The sequence below is a fragment of the Lampetra planeri genome, chromosome 38 (genome assembly GCF_965212315.1).
Source record: "Lampetra planeri chromosome 38, kcLamPlan1.2.h2, whole genome shotgun sequence".
In the NCBI taxonomy this organism is placed as follows: domain Eukaryota; kingdom Metazoa; phylum Chordata; class Hyperoartia; order Petromyzontiformes; family Petromyzontidae; genus Lampetra; species Lampetra planeri.
Genome location: NC_136144.1, coordinates 7,091,853 through 7,112,275, shown reverse-complemented (window position 1 = coordinate 7,112,275; position 20,423 = coordinate 7,091,853). Strand labels below are relative to the sequence as shown.

The following is a 20,423-nucleotide window of genomic DNA, read 5'->3' as shown; positions in this document are numbered from 1 at the left end:
CCTTGTACACCCGCCCCTGTCAACTACATCAAACCATTGTCACCGATTTGTAAGCTACGTCAATTGCCTCGAGTAAATATAAATAAGATTCGATTTTGTTTTTACAAAAATTAGTTTGGGATGAAAATTTAATTGTCAATATTTCCTTATTTATATTAATGGTGTCGCTTATTTAGCATCAACACATTGTGTAATAATTAGTTTTCAACTAAATATTTTCTAAATTGTATATGATCACAAATTCAATAGGTTAATATGTAGTTTGGCAAATATAAGAAAAAAAATAAGTATTTGCATTTTTTACTTGAATACATCACATATTTAGCATTGATGTGTGTAATGACAGGGTGACACCTGCCGGCCTGGAGGGGTAATTACGGTTATGGCTGCATTACATAATGCTTTATTATAAGGAGGGCGTATCTGGGGTAAAGGTGAAGGGCAGAGTCAGTCGAGAAGCTCCGGGAACCAGCCCGAATTTTCTGAAAAGGGGGCGTTGCCAGAGGTGGAGCTCGGCCGCGTCGGGCAGATGTAAGGGGGACCGAACCAGAGGTTCGGGGCTGTTAGCAGGTCCGGGGTCCTGGCTGCGTCGCTGCCCGTCGTCATCTCTTCATCTCCGACCACGTGGCTGTTCTTCTGCAAGACCCTCTCCGTCGCCGCCGCTACGCTAGTCGGACAGCTAGCGTATGCCGGAGATGGACTGTGTGTTAGGATTGCCTATGTGTAGCTGCGTTAAGAAGTGTATCGCCTCGTGTGCTCTTAATAAATAAGAAGCCTTCTACTCGACGTGTCTCGGAAGTCGCTCACTACACATGTGTAGTGACGCAGATCGGAGACAGTAATACTTGGAGGTACTTATTTTATTAAACAAGCACCATCGGGATAACACACAACACCCTACGTGGGTGCACACTATTATTATTATTAAGACCGTCTATTGTCGGCGGCACTACTTAGTTAGAACAGTTGGTAGGCTGTCTAACAGCACCCCGGGATGGTGAAGACGGAGACGATGATGAGGAGATGGTGACGACGACGAGATGGTGACGATGACGATCTTGAACAGAACGACGGGGATCCCATTTCCAGCAACGGGCCCGCAGGATGTACCCATTTTTTTAAAAATCAGATTCAGGTTACGAAATTAGCTAATCCCTAATTCCCTTATCCCAACGCAAAAATTAATGCATATACTTTTCAGTTACAGCATTTGCACGCAAATTTTTAACTGCTACATTTGAACACGGCCATGAATCAGTGTGACAGTTCAAAATGTTGGGGAGGCCAAGAGGCCACACGAATGGTGAGAACGCACTGACACGTTTGTGGAAGGGTCATATCACCCAGGACCAATGCTTCATTCATTTTCTTCTTCAGTCTGAAATATATCATTGATATTAACAGTGGTACAAATAATGGCTTCAATTACTTTTATTATGAGAACATTGATTAACTTGTGTCTGGAAACACGTTATACTTCACGGTTCTTCACACATGACACGCACAAATTGCCAAGTGAATACTGGAAAATATATTTTACAATATACCGAACGATAGGGTCGTAATAATGTATATTGCAAGGTGCATTTTGATGTTTTTTGTAAAATTGGGTACCCATAATAGTTTTTTTGGGTTAGATCGCGTAAATATAAATGTGTCGTTAAACCTGCCACCACCCGACACAGCCAATTAGTGAGGTTTGTCATGTAAACAAAACATGTAAATTCCTTACTAGTACAGCACACCGGAGTGTTGGAGAGTAAACCCACAACATTTACCATTTGAGTACGATGTTTCGCCAGTAATTACAACGAGCATTACCAGGCGACAGACAGATTTGTGTAGAAATCCTCCTGTTTTGTTCTTAAATAGAGGGATAAATGTGGTGACCACACTTCTGCGCTCTTGAGTCAATGTACTTATGCATGTACATTATGCGGGCCCATTGATCTTGTCCTTCCTGGCCATTTGTGTATTAAAATAGCCGTACCAACAGTAATCCCTATTGAAGTATGGTGGCCTGTATAGGCATGCATTTAAACAATGTATTATTTGATTATTCGCTTCCACGCAGCACTAAGTCGGTAGCTATCAGAACTGTTATTTATTTATTTCGATAGTAGCTAGTTTTGCACAGGACTTCAACATTATCAAAATCAATTGAGTGTCCTTGTTAGCACGCATGTTTTACTACTCCTGACAGTTGCATTTGGGAGCATGTAATATTTATTTGGTGTTCTTTTAGTCTCGTGCTGATCATTCGTCCTGTTTTGCTCAATATAGCATTTTCCACAAGTGCAGTTAATCCGATACACACCTGATAAACTAGCCAGATGTTTGAAAAAACAAAACATCCGAGTCAGATTTGGCACGGTACATAAAATACAGAAATTAATATCTGGTACAAAAGATGTATTACCAAAGCTATCAACAGGAGGTGTGCAGCTGACTGCTAACAAACAACCCTTGGAATTGTGTCCGTCACTCCAGCGTACTTACGATTGTAACACCCATCATCATTGACACTCATCCAGGAAACGAATCCATTGCTGTCTTGACAGCATTTTTTTTTAAATGCGGTTTCATTTCGTTTTGTTTTATAGTTGTTATTGCATTTGATTATTAAAGAATAACCGATGGTAAAGTGTAGTCCTTCTACCAAACCATCTATAACGTGTCCATTTTCAATTGAAACATTTTGTTCGCATTCAGCTGTAAGAATAATGGGAAAGAAAATATCAGCATCAACCGGTAAATGTGTAGTGGTGTTAACTACTCGCTGTTCGCAAACTGTGAAAGCGGATCGTAAACAAGGTTTTCCCGCTCAATCAAACGGTCAGGGTCAAAGGGGGTGAGGTAGGATCCAAACGCCAGATTGGGAAGGACCAATCGGAGGGTCCCACAAGGTGGCCGGGGATTGGACAACCCGGCAACGAACAGGTATAAAAGCCAGAGCGCTGAGAGCTCTTGGCCAGTTCTGCTACACGAAGACCCAAGTCGGCCGAAGACATCTAGGACCCTGGACCAAGCCCTCCAGCCCTTATCAGGGCTAGGGTTCAGTGTAACCAGTGGTCGGGGAGAGATTCCCTAGGTCCAGCCAGAGGACGCTGGGATAGCAGGGAGATTAGATAGCCTGCAAGGTCCAGAGGCTGTGTCTCCTCAGGGTAACGGGTGAGGGGACCATATACCCCTTTGTGTGATAGGGACTGTGTATTAAGATAATAAACAGTGTGTGCCATAAAGGAGTCCGTCCTTTACAACACTACAAATGTAAAAATGGGACACGTGTATAGCGAGCTAGCTGACGAACATGAGTGGTAAATTCAGTTCTTAACAAAAAATAAAGCCACCACGGCTAACGGGAAATTTAATTATAAACATTGGTGTTTAATTATAATAATTTAATTAGTAATGTAATAATTATAATCATTTACTATGAGCAAAGTTATTTAATAAATATACATTTAATTAGTGTAATTATTTCCATATTATTTTAATAGCATTAATTATATTCATGCCAGAAGCAGTTTTTCCCCATCCATCTGACACAATTGCCAGAGATGCAGGAACAACAAACATTTAAAATAAATACTTCCACATTTGATAGCACGTTCGGTCATGTTGATTAGAAACCTAACGGATGCAAGGAGAACATTCAACAACAAAAAAGTAATAAAAACGAGTCGCGAATATTTTTTATAAATATATAACTTAGTTTTGCATTTCCATTTGGTAAACTACACATAGTTTCTCAATAACGTTCCATTGTTCGCCTTTAACGTTCTTAAATAGTTTAGAGTTAAGTATTAATATACTGTATATATATGTGGTTACCCGATAAACATGGATCAATGTTGGTCCAACATGAACCAACATTGCATGTTTGCTGTAGGTAAAATCCTCCAGAGGATTCCCATATCGAGTAGTCTTATTTTGTCCAACGCAATTCACAACTGCCGTCTTTAAAGCGAAAGGAAGGCGACCACAGCAGTGATTTGAGGAGACGTGAAGGATGATCAATTTGGCTGTGACCCGAACTCGACTACAATTCAACTGAGGGAGATGGACGTAATAAGTATAACCCGTAAAAACAAAGTTTTTCACTATAAATCCTTTATATGCGTGGCGGCTAGAGTCCTCTCGTCCTCTGGATTGAGATGGCTGCCACCTATGGGTCAAATGATTGCATGGCACCATTAAGCAATTGGTAATTAAATATCATATTTTTGTCCTAAAAAGTGTAAAATTTTGGGAATTGTTTTTTCACGAACATTAATTGTCACGCACAACGAGTCTGTGTGCAAAATGTCAGCTCGATTGGATCACGGGAAGTGGGTTAAAAAACGACCGAAAGATTTGCACGGTCGTAAGCAAGTGAACTTAATATAAAGGATTTAAAAAGACGCAAGGCTGTGCTTGTGTACAAAACTCACCGTAAATGCAGGTGTTCTCTGGTAACCACTGGACCCCTCTGCTTATATCCTCCCGGCAGGACACGTTGAAGTCATACCCAGCATTAATTGCTCTGTATTTCGGAAGGCACTGGAATGTAATTGAAGAGCCAATGGCATACTTTTCCTTATGCTGATGATTTGTAGAAATCCTTGCATATTGTGGTTTTGGCTGACCAGCACAAAATGCTGCACAAGAAAAGCAAAGAAGGCATTTAGGCTTCTGCACCTGAGAACCGTAGCACCTTTGTCATATAACAATAATTACACATTTGTATAACTTTATCGTATTATTGCTAATTACTTCTGCACGTCACCATCCTCATCTTCGTGGACTACAGAGACAAACAACGAATTATTTATCAGTGGGAACGTAACACGATGGTAACTGTCACTGTAGCAAACCGCTTGCTGTAGAACAGGCGGCTTGTGAAGCAGCAGCAGCATCATCAGAAAACGTGCAATTGCACACACGCCAGTTTAAAAAACCTCTGGTTTCAGAAGTCTTGTCTTGATCTACACTTTTTGTTCACCATGACGTCCTTTTTACTTTGATGTCTCAATAGTGCTACGGAGATCGCGTGACGTGAGGGTTCTGCCTTTGTAGTGGAGTGACGTCATCTGCTAATTATTATTAATAAGGGGGGTCCATGTGGAGGACGACGCCTGTGCATGATTATTAATGAGGGGGCTGGTCGACATGGAGTGACGTCACGATCGTTGCACACAGACATTGTTGGCTTATGATAGTAGCTATTAATAATGGGGGGGGGGGGGGGGTGTCCATTTGGAGGATGTCACCTGCTCATTATTAGTAATGAAGGTGGCTGTTCGATGTGGAGTGACGTCACTTGCGCATGATTATTAATGAGGGGTGGAGGGAATGTGCATTTGAAGGACGTCACCTGCTCATGGATATTTGTGAGGGGGGCTGATGTGGAGTGACGTCACGAGCGTTAAGGACATTCCTGGGAGATTATAGTAGGTATTGCCTGGATTCAGCAGACTTGTCTGGTTTAAGAAGCTTTCTCTGTTTTCAGAGCCCTTGCATGATATGGGTCAGCCTTCTACAGGCCTAATGGGACTTGGCGATGATGGAGGGCGTGTATGGCCATAGGCTTCTGAAACCAGGCTGCTGCTGTTGCACAAGCTGCCTTGTTCTACAGCAAGCGGCTGGTACGGAATTGCAATCTGTGAGCATTGAAGCTGCACTTGCCGGGAACATTCACGATCGTGTTATACATTCCCACTAACCATTCGTTGTTTGCCTTTGTGGTCGACAGAGGCCGACTCGTAGGAGGGCAACTTAAGGACCAACATGATGGCGAATTCACACGTGTAGTCGCACCTGCATGAAGTTGAAACGTGAATTTTAATCAAGGATGCGAAACCTTCAAATCCAAAAGGATAACACAATTTGCAATGGACATACATGCCGCAAATTGAAGAGAAACGTGTTCAAACGCAACTTATAGGTACGGAGCCAGGCTCAGACCGAGTTAACATAGAATGTTGGGCCAACGCTGGCTCAGCGTTCTGTGTTAACTGGGGAGTCCACCCTTATGGTCGTCGAAACAGTCCATGCCTTCAAGCTGCTGCTTGAAACAATGATAGCGGATGCTTCCATCGCCGTCTGTCAGTTGAAACAGAGGGGCCAGTAAAAACTGACGTTTTATTCTGCTTGGCACTTCACAAATGCTGTAGAACAACTTAACATCGCTCCACGAAGTTCTTTCCATTAAAAAATATTAAGTCACCTCAGTGTACAAATGAAATCAATACAGTATTCCCTCGTTATTTGCGAGGGATACGTTCCAGAGATGCTCGTGCAGAGAACATTTCAGGGATGATATTGGCATTACGAAAACTTATCTATTTAATCAATTACCTTAAATAAATACATCCATAAGCTATACATGAAAATTATCATAATAAAGGGGACAAAATAATAATAAAGGAAATACAAATAAATATTAATGTATTAAATTATAGTTTATAAATCAACTTACCTTACATTATGATGCTACGCATCATCACTTTATCTGATCACTTTATCGCATCACATTCTCTCTCATTACTTTATTTCATTCATCACTTTCTCTCGATGCAGCCGTGTAGAGTTCCAAATGCGATTTGCGGATAGCCAAAATCATGGATAGCAAGTTCGTGAATAACCAGGGAATGGTGTGCAGGAGAGCCTTGCATATTGCGGGTTTATTGTTTGCTGTTTGTCACGGGTGGAGGCGGGTTTAATGGCACTTATATTTACGCGATCCAATCCAAAAAACTCTATTGTGAATACGGCATTTAGGTTAGGCACCTGCAAACATACAACGTTGGGGCAACATTGGAACATGGTTGGACCGTTGGACCTATGTTGGTCTAAAGTTAGATATTTACTGGGGCGCAGTTGTATATAGAGAAATGGAGACTAGATCTGATTAAACTTCGGGGATCTTTCAGCTGATTTATATCCAAGTTGTTTCAGATACATCAGTCAGAACCATTAATTAACCGAGACATTAAACTTAGGGACTTCGTACACTTTCCAATTATCAAGAACTATAATCTGGGGTGGCCATAAAGAAGGTCCTTCGAAGGGCTCCTTGGTGACTTAGGCCTTCAGATTTGACGTACTTCAATTTCTAAAATAACGTCATATTCCCTGTGCATCGGGAAAGGAAGTGAATAATGTGGCAGGTACTTGGTGAAAGTGCAGCATCACTCACGCTGGCAAGTAGGAGCATCTCCTGTCCATTTTCCACTTTGCAGACAGGTGAGTTCGTAACTTCCAACCAACAAAAAACTTGGGGGACACGACAGAGATGTCAACATTCACTTTGGTTCAACGTCAATGCTAGCACGTGCATACAGCTCTACCGCGTACCTTCACCGTCATTCATGCAGGGGGCGCGTAGGTTTGCAGCGCCCCCTGCATGAAAACGACGGAAAGTGCAGTGTTCATCACAGATAGATAAAGTTGTGCGCTTATATGGAGATATGTGGAGAGGCATGATTGGGAGGAATGCCCTCCCTCCCCTGATCTGAACCCGAACGGTGAGATGTTATTGGAATTCTGTGCTAGTCACGGAATGTTAATAACACCATGTTCAAACACAAGGATGCTTATAAGTTGTACAAACGAACTAAACTATTGTTATTTCACCAGGTCAGGCCCACTGAGCTGTATAGCTCGTTTTCTGAAGCGACCAGGGCACAAATGATAGCTTAACAAAGTGGCCTATCATGTGGAAATGTATAGCAACCAAATACTCTAAATGCATGTTTCAACATACAGAAAGAAAAAACGGAAGACCCGGAGAAAAATCCTTGTCACCACGGGGAGAACATGCAAACTCCAAATATACAGGCATCAGGGTTGGGATCGAACCCACGACCTCCTGCATACCAGGTAAGGTAGTTAACATCTGGCATGCTCCTTTACTTGCACATAGATTTTGCCACATCTACACAAATCAACTACGAAGTGATCTACGCAACATTGTAGTGTACCATATTGATCATAACATATTAAACACAAGGTACAGCCATTTTATTTGTATATAACAGTTTCATATTAAAATATACTTGGTTTGACCATCATTTTTATAAACCAGCAACACTGAAAAGTGCTTTAAAATAGATTGTTGGATTAGATCGCGTGTGTAAAATGTGTGCTGTAAACCCTCACCCACCCAGCCTAACCAATTAGTAAAGTTGTTATGTGAACAAACGCTCCAATGTATTATTGGGTTGGGTCACACATACGTAACGTATGTGTGACCCAACCCAACTCAATCCTTCCTCTCTTCCCACACCCTGCAAAAACAGAAACTGCTCTGTGAAGAAGCGTCCGAGGCCCCTTATGTAGCTACCACTTCCTCCTTACCTCTCCTGCACCCATTGGTCAATTTTTTCAGTTCCTTTTCCATCCTTTTCCTATTATTCCCCATTCTTGACTCTTCCCTTTCCCCACCCATCTTTCTTTTTGTATATGTAGTGGATTCAACTGAGTCGCAGACGTACTTCTTGGAGGCAACACATTAATTCGTACCAAAACATTAACTACCCCTTTACCAGATAACAGCCTATGGTGGTGGACCACCAGGCTAAACTACACTAACACACTGGGAGTTAGCTACAACAGACCGGACCTCGGCTTGGGTCCAGGTCCAGCGCCCTTGGCCACGACCACCTTCGAGAAACCTCTTGTCGTTTCTCGACCCTTCTCGTAGGATCTTTCCCCCGACACGTGACCACCCCCTAGCCCCCACCTGGGGGCCCCATGTTGACTTTACTGGTCACGTGTCCTTCGGGGTCAACCAGAGTGCCATGGCCCACAGTAACCTCGTTCCCGTGGCCTGCAATCTCACACCCTACCCTGTAGGGGTCAGCACTACACGCGGAGCGTGGTGTCACTTGGCGCTGTCACTCAGCGCTCACCGAGCCCCCTCCAGGGCTGGTGCTACACCCACATATACGGGGTGTCCGCGATGGCAATACATCACACGCCGTGCTTCACGAGAGCCGGCATTACCCAGTGACATCCACGATGTCACTCCATAAGTGATGTCCGCAATGTGAGTACATCGAACGCCATGCCTCTCTAGAGCCGGCACCACTCGGTAACATCCGAGATGTTACTACATCTATATTATATTTTTGGCTCTTCCTCTCCCTTTCCATAGTGTGCCACATATACAATTATTTTGTATAAGTATTGGTAGACTCAATAATAAGCGAGTAATGATATACAAAAACAAGGTGAGAGAGCTTAGAGGTACTTGCGTTTCACTGTCATGCCGCCACCATGTGGCTTCTCTGGAGTGACCTTCAAGTTTTACCCGCCTGGGCCCGATCTTAACAATACCATGTGTGTGTGTGTCTCTCACCGTTCATCACACTTGAATCTGACGGAGTCTCCGATTTTGTTGCTTCCTTCGAAAGAGCCATGCATTAATTCTTCAAACATCGTGCACAGAGTAGCTGGTGAGATAAATCAAATGGTGCAGCATCATCATTAACAAGTCCAATGAGCAGTTTGTGAACTCAAAGCCTAAATTGTGTATTCGTTTAACCAGGTCTTCCCGAATGGTCATGTGATGCTATCGGTACAGATAACAGAAGCTCAGCATATACCGTGCATGCTAATAACATGTAAAGTATCAACACCATTTAAACACGTAATACTTTATATACATATAAATCGTATTATTTAGTTGGGTAGAGCGGCGATATAGTGCTTTACGCACTGTGCCGCAAACGCGTGACCTTATTTTAATTCCCGGCCTCGGCTAACATCAGGGGCGAGTGATGTTTGAATCAGCCCTTTATGCTTTTTTTTAGCAGTGCGTTACCCTGTGTCTGAAGTCACTTCAATAGGACTGCTCAGTCAGAGCCATGGGGGCAGAGGGATCGACTGACATGACAACAACTTACATTTATAACGCGAGCAAATTGTGTACAATGGTCCCTAGGTTTACGAGACCATCGATTAACGATATTTCGATTAACGATCCGCCTTCCATAGGGCCCCATTGTTTCAATTAACGATACATTTTTCGATCAACGATCTGTTTACGATATCACACGGCCTGCCAATTTCGGCCAATAAGAGTGCTCCTAAGTGAACTCGGCAGCAGACAGCCAATCAGCAACGCCTTTTTATGAGCATTTGGAGAGCAACTGACTATATTAAGCCATCCATCCCTCTTTTAGCCTGAGGTGACAATTTTTTGTTATTGTATGCTCTATTTATGCACCTTTTTATACTATATTCATTATTTATACATGTTTATTAATAGTAATGCTTTAATATGTTCTTATAACGTTTATTTATAAAAGTTGTGGTGTTTAAATATTTCAGCTAGGTTTATTCGATTTACGATTATTTCACATTTTAGCAATGGTTTTCGTGGAACCAATTAGTATGGTTAACCGAGGGACCACTGTAATGATTGTTGCATCGGTCCCGAGGCCTGAGTACCAGAATCTGATTTTGTATTTATCCTGTAGAAATCCGATGAGCTATGAAGCACTTTTCCACAGATGTCCATGTCCAGTACCAAATGACTTGCACAATTCGACTCGTGCATATGCACCACTGCTCAAGTGAAATTGAGGACAGCCAGTTTCCTGTACAGTATTTGTTATTTACAACGTCCAAGTGTCGCTTGCTTGAGTGACACACTTGCAATTATTTATTGCAGCTTTCTACTTGGCAGGAGATGAGTGACAGACAGCGGCACCATTTCTTCTAATATGCTATCATTCTCTTCCATACTCGGAAATGGGGGGTGAGGTCACCTGTTACATGGTGGCAGCGGGCGAACTTGATTTTGTTAAGGCGTCCGCTCTTGTAAATCCAACTCATGGCCCTTTGCTTTATTTTCCCCCAAAGAAAGAACCTTATTGAAGACCCGATTAAGGAACACAGTCTGGTTTCTCTATGCCACGTACACAGTGGAGGGTGCTCGATAGTGGGGGGGCCACTCTCAATTGTGTCCCAACAACAACGCATGGAAGATGGTGTGGATATTTCCTCTATTAAATGGAAGATCAGGGACTTACCAGATAAGGACCACTGAGACATATAGCTTTTTCAGAAGTGACCTGGCCACAAATAATAGCTCAACGTAGTGGCTTATGTGGAAATTTATAGCAGCCAAATAATACTCTAAATGCATTTTGATTCCAAATGTGGAAGGAAAAACCAGAGGACCCGGAGAAACATCCATGTAATCATGGAGAGAACATGCAAACTCCAAATATACAGGCGTCAGGGTCGGAATTTAACCCACGACTTCCTGCATACTAGGCAAGGGAGTTAACATCTTGTCACCACGGCGATGACTGCCTAATACATGACAGGTTGAAGGTGCAGACCCCACTCAGCTACCACCCCATATGCCGTGGAATGGCTTAACATTTTCAATTGCAGCCCTGTTGGGGTGGGAGTGTGGAGATGATTAAATAACAACAGTGTTCTCTTGATGGTGAGAGGACATTCTAGCTAATTAACTCAGCTCCTGCAAAACAAAGGGGGTTGAGAAAAGGCAAGATGCTATGGCTGCATATTGCATCTACTGATGCGGTTGTTAATGATTCTGTTATGGCTGCTGCTGGTTATAATGATGTCAAGGATGATGATAATGTTCTGAGCCTGAGTTATAAACATGTAGTGGATTAACGCGCGCCAAGAGGGGGAATTGGAAACACGCGTGTGTTATGGACAGTGTGGTCACGTCAGGGCAAACAGGTGTTGCTGGGAGGATAACGGCTGGAGGGAGACGGTTCGTTAAGTGGTTATAAGATGCAGGCCAGTGATTGGTGGGTTGTTGTCAGGGGCAAGGTGGCGCCAGCAGGTCTGGAGATGGGGACGATAACGGCGGAAGCCACGGACGCGAGGCGTCGGTGGGGACGCCGTTTAATGAATTGGTAATTAATGAGGACGGGGATATATACGGGGGGCGTGAGAGAGGGGCCTGAGAGAGGGACGGGGAGTGGTTGCTGGGAGCTGGACGGAGACAGTCGGGGAGAAGCAGTGGAGCAGGAACGAGAGAAGATATGAGAGACAGAGAGAGCGACATTCGGAGTGAGACGGAGACGCCAAGAGAGAGCGAGACAGTCAAAGCAGAGACAGTCGAAGCAGAGAGGAGAGTCTGGGAGAGAGAGACGGAGAGAGAGACGGAGGGAGCGGAGCAAGCGAGGCAAACGGAACGCGGCGAGCGAGCAGAGACCGCTCTGAAGTCACGGTTGTGGAATGTAAAGAGTTTTGTAATAAAAAGTGACGACAGAAAAAGAAGTTGTTTACGTAAAGTTCAGCACTACAAATATAAAGTGCACAATGAGCCCTGCATTGGAATTCATCTGAAGACTCAAGAGAGCTCGTCTTGCGTATTCGTACACAAAAAGATTGATGTTGGTGTGTTGCCTTATACATATCACCCGCTTCGAACCAGGCATGGCCGTATGGCTTACCTGTACATGTGAGGTTGGATTCTTGCACCCAATGAGCGGAGCCATTTTTACTCCTCATGCAGGTCATGTAGAAGCCGTTGGATGGGGACACAAAGTCCTTGTTGCAGGTGAAGTGCGCGTACTGGTTGATATAGTACAGCTCCCTGCGGCTGTATTGCGGAGACACCTGTGCGTTCCCGTGTGGCAAAGGTTTCTCGCAGAACGCTGGACAGAACGGGAGGGTACCCCCAACAAGAACAGCTTATGTTTCCACGGAACCACACAGACTCCCCCCCACCCACCACCGCTGTTGACAAAACGCATTCACTTCACTCTCGAAATACCAGGAAGATAAAATTATTCATATTACCGCAATATAAACACTTTTATTTTAAACGTATCTATAAGGTAACCTTTTTCAGGGGGGGGGGGGGTCATTTAGATGTTAGGGTTAAGGTAGTTTAATCGGGGTAGTTTACCGAACGTTATGTTTTTTAAATTAAATATCACGAGTAAAATCATAATTAATGTCCGAAACAAAAGGAATAAACATTGTCATTGTCCGGATCACCCTGTGCATTTGCATGACAGCCCCCGCAGACCACAATCTGAATCTGAGAACCACTGCTTTAGAGTCTTGCAATCGAGGCAATGAGAAAAAAAAACCACCAACTATCCATAATATAGGGATTTTGGATGAGATGGCGTGAATATAAATGTGTCGTTAACCCCCCACCACCCAACGCAGCCAATTAGGTTTATCACCTAAACAGAACATGCCAATTCGTTACTAGTACAGCACACCGGTGTGTTGGAGAGCAAATCCACAACATTTACGATCTGAGTACGACGTTTCGCCAGTAATTACAACTAGCATCATCAGGCGGACAGCCAGATTTGTGGAGAAATCCTCTTGTTTCGTTCCTTAAATAGAGGGGGTAGCTGTGATGACGTCACATGCGAGCCCTTCACGTGCAAAATCCTACGTGTTAAACTGGCAAACTATCCAGTTTTGAGCGCTTGCTGATTCCGATGCACCGGAGATTCTGCTGTGGAACATCTTGGGGCCCTGCTGCAGGGATCGCTCCTGAATAATGGGGGAGATTTGGTCAATCAATTGAGCATTCTTTTTTTTACTTGCCAATATCGCCCTCAATAAAGTGGGCATCGGTGCACGTTACAATGGAACGGGAACGATACAGGGGGGCGTTCAGCAACAGGAATGAAAAACAGAAACCCGTGACTCTCTCAGTGGCTAACACGGATTGAGCAGAGTTGGAATTAGGTGCACACACACGCAGCTTGGAGGCAACACTATTTATTAAACGGTAAGTAATATAACACTGTACATGAGGTGGTGACCACCTTCCTCAACTCACTAACACTCTGGAACGCGACACAGACTGGACCAGGCAGGCAACGGCCTGCCTGGCCCAGGACGACGACTCGGGACTTGACGACTGATGATGTCTTCACTTCGGAGTACAGTACAACAGCCTCGCTCCGCGTTCACACCACGCTTATATCTGCTTTGGCGTGGTCGGCTCCGCCCAGGCGTGGCTGGCTCTGTCCAGGCCACGCCTCCCTTCCCAGGCCACGCCTCCCTTCCCCCACCTCTGGGAAGGTCCGGATCCCTCCACCACGTGACCCCCCAGGCACCCCCTTGGGGCCCCCAGCCCTCGTACGGGCCGACACAGTAGTGACCGTTCTATGTCACTACATATGCACTGTCCTTCAAATTGATTAGTCCACCCCCGAGACAGCTTTTCTTAGAGCCTAGTCTCACATGGTGTTGGACCAGATGACACCAAAAGTGCGCCTTTTGGTGTAATTTGGTCCAACAGCCTTTTGGTGTCATCTGGTCCAACACCATGTGAGACTAGGCTCTAAGAAAAGCTGTCTCGGGTATGGACCAATCAATTTCAAGGACAGTGCATACATTATCAGAGTTGTGTTTTTTGTTTGCATTCCGACCGCAGGTATTGTGGTCAATGAAAACATGACTCCTTGTAAAAAAAGGTGTCAGTTTTGTTGTCAGATAAAATGGTGAAAAAACAATTATCATATTTTGCTGCATGCAAAGGAGGTTCCAATGGTGTCAAATTCTAGTTGTATCTACAGATTGGTCCAGATGTCTAGTGACTCATAACATTTTTTTCCTTTGCATATTCATTTCTGTTTTTCATCAACGTTACTTAATATACTCTTTGGTTCTTTCGGTAAAGCCACGTAGGTATAAAATAAAATCCAATGTTATTTTATTTTGGTATGGATTCCTGCAGTCACGAAAGCTTCAAATCAAGTTACTTAATATGTTTTAGTTTTAGAGAATGAAACGGGAGTCACAAGAAATCTGACCACCCTGTACATCAGCCATACAAAAGAAGAAGCTAGGAGTTGGGGTAGTGATAGGTAGTGATAGGGGCTGGGGTAGTGATAGGGGTCGGGGTAGTGATTGGGCAGTGATCGGGTTAGTGATAGGGGTTGGGGTAGTGATAGGGGTTGGGGTAGTGATTGGGGTAGTGATAGTTGCTGGGGTAGGCCTGGTCGTAGCTGGGAGGCTGAGTAGCAAGATTGGGCTCGGGAGAAGTGTTGGGGTCTAAATGCGGAATGAAAGCTGCTTCGACGTGAGCAGTATTGCACATTCCCTCTTCTACCCCCCCCCCCCCTTTAAACCACCCTTATCTTTTTATTATTACACACATTTATTGAACTTGCCGTGTTGTCTTTCTTTGCTTTCAAATCTTTAACGCTAAATATCAACGGATCTACGAAGCCCACACGGACTCGTTTCGCGTGACAATTACATTTTTAATGGGAAAAAAACCCTATCCAGGCCCGGCCGAATTTGGGATGTTTAAAAAAAAATTGCTTAATTTGAATAATGAATACTCGTACATTTTACCCCCCGCCCCTTTTTTTTAATCACAAATGGTCGCGCCCAGCTACGAGAGCAAACGTCTCGCCCAATCAGAGCGGCTGTTGCTCGGCAGCCGCTGGCCAATGAAAGGCGCGCAAACATCCCCGCTCGTAATGGCGCCGGAGCGGACGCTGCGCTTCAATCTTAGCACGAGACCAAACAATCATAATGATAATTACTACTCATGCTTTTGTTAAAAGAATTACACAGTTTTCATCTTAAAAAGTAATATCATTTGCTTTGTCACGCACGTTCTAACGCGCTGAGCGCAACATCGTTATGGTTCAATTTGAGCGAGCAGGTGGGAGCCGTGGTCATGATTTCTACAATTACATGCCGTAATGCTATCCCTCTTCTGATTGCCACAACGTTGTCATTATGATTGTTGATATAAGTGCTTTAATTTAAAGTGTCAAATCTGTGCACTTTTAATACTGTGTCGCGCTATACCCTCTTGTGCATATGCGCGCATTGTGATAGCATTTCAAGATAAATGCGTCTTACAGTCTTTCATGCAGTACAGTACTTAATGATCGCAAATACGACAATTAAATGCGTAATAAATATCGTGTTGTTCTTAATGTAATGTAATTGCAATACTCTGCAATTGCTGTGATTGTTATTCTAATTGGAATAACCGTTCGTGCTGTGTGTCATCAAACTTTCTGTTGTATAGCAATGGGCATACTTTTAATTGTTTGTGGGATCAAGGGTTCACATAGGCAAGCCATCATTTCCATCTCTACAAAGTCATACAATAGGTACCACTTTGTGCGAAGTCGTTAAAGATGGTCCCTGCCATGGGAATGTGGAATTTCTACTGGTGGAGATGACCACCACACAATGTCCGTAGAAGCATAGAGACCTTTTGTCAATCCACTGATGTCTGAGGGCCTCCAGCACGCCCTGCTGATTGTGGAGGTCGTTTAACCATACTTCAGTACAACTGAATATAACCACAACCTGGACCTGCAGCCAGATGACAACCAGTTTGTGCATGGTGGGCACCCATCCAGGCACTTTCCAAGCTCATCTGCTTGGCTTTCGAGGTCCGACCAGATTGGTGCGTTCCAGGTCTGGGTGATTTGTTCAAAGGCATTGAGGGTTATAGTGATGCTGTTCTTAACAGTTAGCATCTTGCGGTGGCATGATGTTAACTACTTCGTATTGTATACAGGAGGTGGGTTCGATGCTGACCCTCACGCCTCTATATTTGGAGTTTGCAAGTTCTTCCCGTGGTCGCGTGGATTTTTCTCCGGGCCCTCCGGTTTTTCCCTCCACATTAACAAACATGTGCTTCATCTATTTGGCTGCTATACATTTCCACGTGATAAGCTACTTCATTGGCCTCTCATTTGTGACTAAGTCGCTTCTGAAAAATAACCATCTAGCTCCATTGGGCCTTACCTGGTAAAGTATAATAGGAGTAAAAATTATTTTCACGGCAACATTTTTATTATTATTAATTTCTGAGGTCAACATTTATTTTCTACTTTGGAGTGCGACCAAAAGTGTGGGCATTGAAAATGTTGCTTTTGAACCTCATTTTTATCACTCATTTAATTTCCTAGATTGAAGGTTCCCCGTCTCTAGCCTCCCCTCGCCAAATGGTATGGTCCACGGAGTCCCCTGCATGAACACGCCACTAAGTGTTTTAAAGTTGAAGATTTGTTCATTGACTTATTTTTTTCAGCTAAAGATTGATTGTTTTGGTTATACACGCAGACACAAACCGGGAGACAGACCCTAAGACAAACAGTGGACGCAGATTTTGTTCATCGAAACGTATCACATAGAGAGACAAACAGCCACATAGACAGGTAATATGTGAGGGTAATTTTAGTTTTAATGCTTTGAGCTCGAGCAGTGTTCAATTCAAGTAATACCACAATGGAAAGGTGGCTGACTTCAAATTCACTCAGTAGAGAGTACGCGCCTCTGGAAAACTCGTAAGTAGTACATTTCCTCCGATTAACACGCTTGGCTATGTATGGTGCGAGCGAAGTTCAACATATATACCGTACCTGCAGTGGTGAGAGGAAAGTGAACCAATATGTACCTCACTTTGTGATTTGCTATGAACTCCTTTTCAAACCATATGCACAAAACCACACCTCTCTAACGACATTCACACAAAGCATCCATCTTTCTTTCAAAGGCAAACCTTTTGGAAAAAAAAATCTCTGCCAGTTCCAAAAAGTAAAGCGATAACAACCAAACATGGTGCTAATACAAGGGCTTTGTTATATTTTAATAACCACGATTAATTATGTACATGTAGAAAAATGCAATGCATTTGTCAAGAACACTTACCATGAAACGAAAAATACATGTAATAGGCAACAGTTCAGGTAATGGTCCTGCTTCGTAAAACATGTGAATAAAATCGATTTTAACTTAAAGGACCATAGACATTTTTCCTTACCTTGACATTCTGGTTCACTGTCTGACCATTCCGCATTGGAAATGCATGTCAGCGTATTTTGGCCCATCAGAACAAATCTGCATATGAAAGGGTGAAGGGTTAACACGTTTCTTAAATACCCCGCCACCTCCGTACACCCAACGGTATGAATGAGTTCACCACAGTCGAACGGCAAAACGCTTGTGGGTGGGATAAGGTGTACAGGCTATGTCTTTGGAAAAAAATCTTTGCAGTGTGAAAAAGTTGCCCAAAAATACTCGAGATGGGCTCGCTAGAGCGCCCATCTAGCGGAGGCCCTTCTGTCACCAGTGGAGTGAGCGAGCATTTGCAGGGCTGCACCTTTGCGTTTGTGAATTTACCAACAGTGCATTGCCTAATGTATGGAATGTTCGACGTGGCTGTCATGGTGTGGAGAGAGAAAGAGACAAGTGGTGGGTTTACAGGTGTGACTTTGCACATGAACTCACCCAGGTTTGCATAAGTAGGTAACTTTGCTGCCAATCGCGACACTCCCACGGCTGCCATCAAAATGGGCATTCTCAATCTGAGGAGCAATGCAGCCCATGGGGTCTAGATTGCGCAGAGTACACAAAGAACGAGACCTGTTATTAAGAAACTATGTAACATCTCCAAAATCTGACGCTGCCAGGCTTCTTGTGTATGGTACGTAATTATCACAGTGGTCAAAATACACGCTTGCAATAGCATACATTTGAATATGGTTATTGTCAAAATAACAGATACAATAAAATGCAGGTTGCCTCATATAGATAGCACTCTTATTGCAAACATCTCATGCATGCTTAAAATAAAAAAGTGACAAAAACCATTGGCCGATCCAGCTGATCAGCTAATTCAAGTAAATACGTTTTGAAATTCGAACCTAAAGTTTTCACTGTACCCAGCTGTAACCCTGATGCGACTTGGGACGGCGTTCCAAATTCAAGGAAGCGCAACTAAAAATATATTTGCCTCTGATTTTAAACGACCTCCAGCAACCACCAAACCTTCAGTGTTCGCTAATCTAAAATCGCGACTGGAATCGTAAGGTACTAGCAGTTCCTATTAATGTAAAGAGATACAATAAATATTGTATTTAGTTTCAGTTTTGTGCAAAGCGCCCTTCTACAGGGAGGAGAATGTCGACGGATTACTCACCAGCACCGAGGCGAGGGATGAAAATGAGCACGCACAGGTACTTCATGAGGCGTGCAGGAAGCATCCCGCTCCCAAAGATCGTGCACCTTGTGCCAGTCCCCATCTCCTACTGCAACACAAAGACAAAGATCGCCTGTGTAGCCTTAACAGACCTTTGGGGAAAGCGCTGTTATCGAGAACCTATGAAGGCCGGCACGGCACACGAAAGGGTGGATGGTCTCCCTAGTGGCGATGCTTACACACCGCACCAGGTACTCATTTGAGGCTGAGTTAACCAAGTGGAGGCCTAGAACCGGTTCAGAAAAACGTCACTGGTGTTGTCCGTGAGCGGGAATCGACTCGAGTCGCCCAGTTCGTTGCACAGTGCTAACCACTGTGCCGCAGCTCTATGCAAAACGACAGACAATGAATACATATAACATGTCAAAATAGGGCGTGGTAATAGCATACACACACTGGAAGAATACATGTATGCGTATTTGTATGTAAAAAAAATAATGGCTATAATATAGCATCTTAATATTTTAAAATTAAAGGGTGTACCTGTGTGATGAGTGTTCCACGACGGACGCCGTTTAAAAGTTCCATTTGCAAATGCGCTGCAGCTTCTGACGATGTTTAACCGCATTCCATCTAACCATTAACAAAGGTGAGATGAGGTCACACTGCTGCTGATAACGACCATAATATCGATAGCGCAGCTCTTTCCACTAGGACAGCACTCGCTCACCCCCAACTCGTGGGCCAGTGTGTTTTATGGATCTATGCCCTCAAACATTGGGACACAAGTCAAAACCAAATAAACAGTCCCCTGGGAGGACTCAGTAGATGAGGCTTATGAGCGAAAACATCTGCGCTATGCTGATCTAGCTGCCGAAGCACGGCATCATGGCTGGAACACAAGTCCGACCAGTGGAGGTGGGCTGCAGAGGTTTTGTGGCAACATCTACAACCAGACTGCTTAGAGACCTGGGAATTAAGGGCCAGAGCCAACGTTCGGCAATCAGAGCTGTATCGGAGGCGGCAGAAGGCAGCAGTCAGTGGCTCTGGATGAAGAGGAAGGACCCCAGCTGGGCAAAGAAGTGAGAGGGCCAGGAGGTATGCGGTCAACAATGCTTGATTCAGGGAGGAGGACGCCCCTGCCATGCATAGTCCCATGGGATGTTGGCTATCAACAACAAGGCAACTCCTATGACTAATTGGGAATGGGACGCAAGCGTAGGATTGATCACCCTGTCGCTGGCCACCTTTGGGGAGGGTGTATAGTATGAAAGGCCGAAACACCCTAAGAACCAAAGGTACACTACTGACGATGCGCTCCCCAAATTTCACCAGGCTCACTGTTCATGAACTCTTGGAAGTGCTTGCACAAAGGATAGTAACATCTCATCCTGTGTTCTTGGAATCTGAATATGGATCTATGCCCTTCTCAAACATTGGGACACAAGTCGAAACCAAATAAACAATTTATTTGAGGAGTTACAACTACGCTTGTTCTACAAATTGGAAA

At 44.0% G+C, this 20,423-nt stretch overlaps 1 protein-coding gene across 1 annotated transcript; it reads right to left on the bottom strand.

Annotated features, from left to right (window-relative positions):
* Positions 1-842: 842 nt before the first annotated feature.
* On the bottom strand, positions 843-19,585 carry LOC144731249 (protein lev-9-like). The gene is made up of 10 exons (XM_078612276.1): positions 19,457-19,585; positions 18,914-19,022; positions 18,223-18,325; positions 17,756-17,832; positions 12,432-12,635; positions 9,344-9,437; positions 7,181-7,257; positions 4,434-4,640; positions 2,500-2,712; positions 843-1,378 (listed from the first exon to the last, which is right to left on the bottom strand). Exons 2-10 carry the CDS (start codon positions 19,014-19,016, stop codon positions 1,374-1,376), a joined length of 1,083 nt encoding a protein of 360 aa, XP_078468402.1. The 5' UTR covers positions 19,017-19,022; positions 19,457-19,585; the 3' UTR covers positions 843-1,373.
* Between the last annotated feature and the right edge of the window lie 838 nt (positions 19,586-20,423).

Coding starts and splice junctions, on each gene's coding strand:
- LOC144731249 (XM_078612276.1), bottom strand. CDS start 19,016: ATGGGGACTGGCACAAGGTGCACGATCTTTGGGAGCGGGATGCTTCCT. Junction 17,833..18,222: donor ACCTACTTATGCAAACCTGG/GTGAGTTCATGT, acceptor TTTCATATGCAG/ATTTGTTCTGATGGGCCAAA. Junction 9,438..12,431: donor ATCCAACCTCACATGTACAG/GTAAGCCATACG, acceptor TTATCTCACCAG/CTACTCTGTGCACGATGTTT.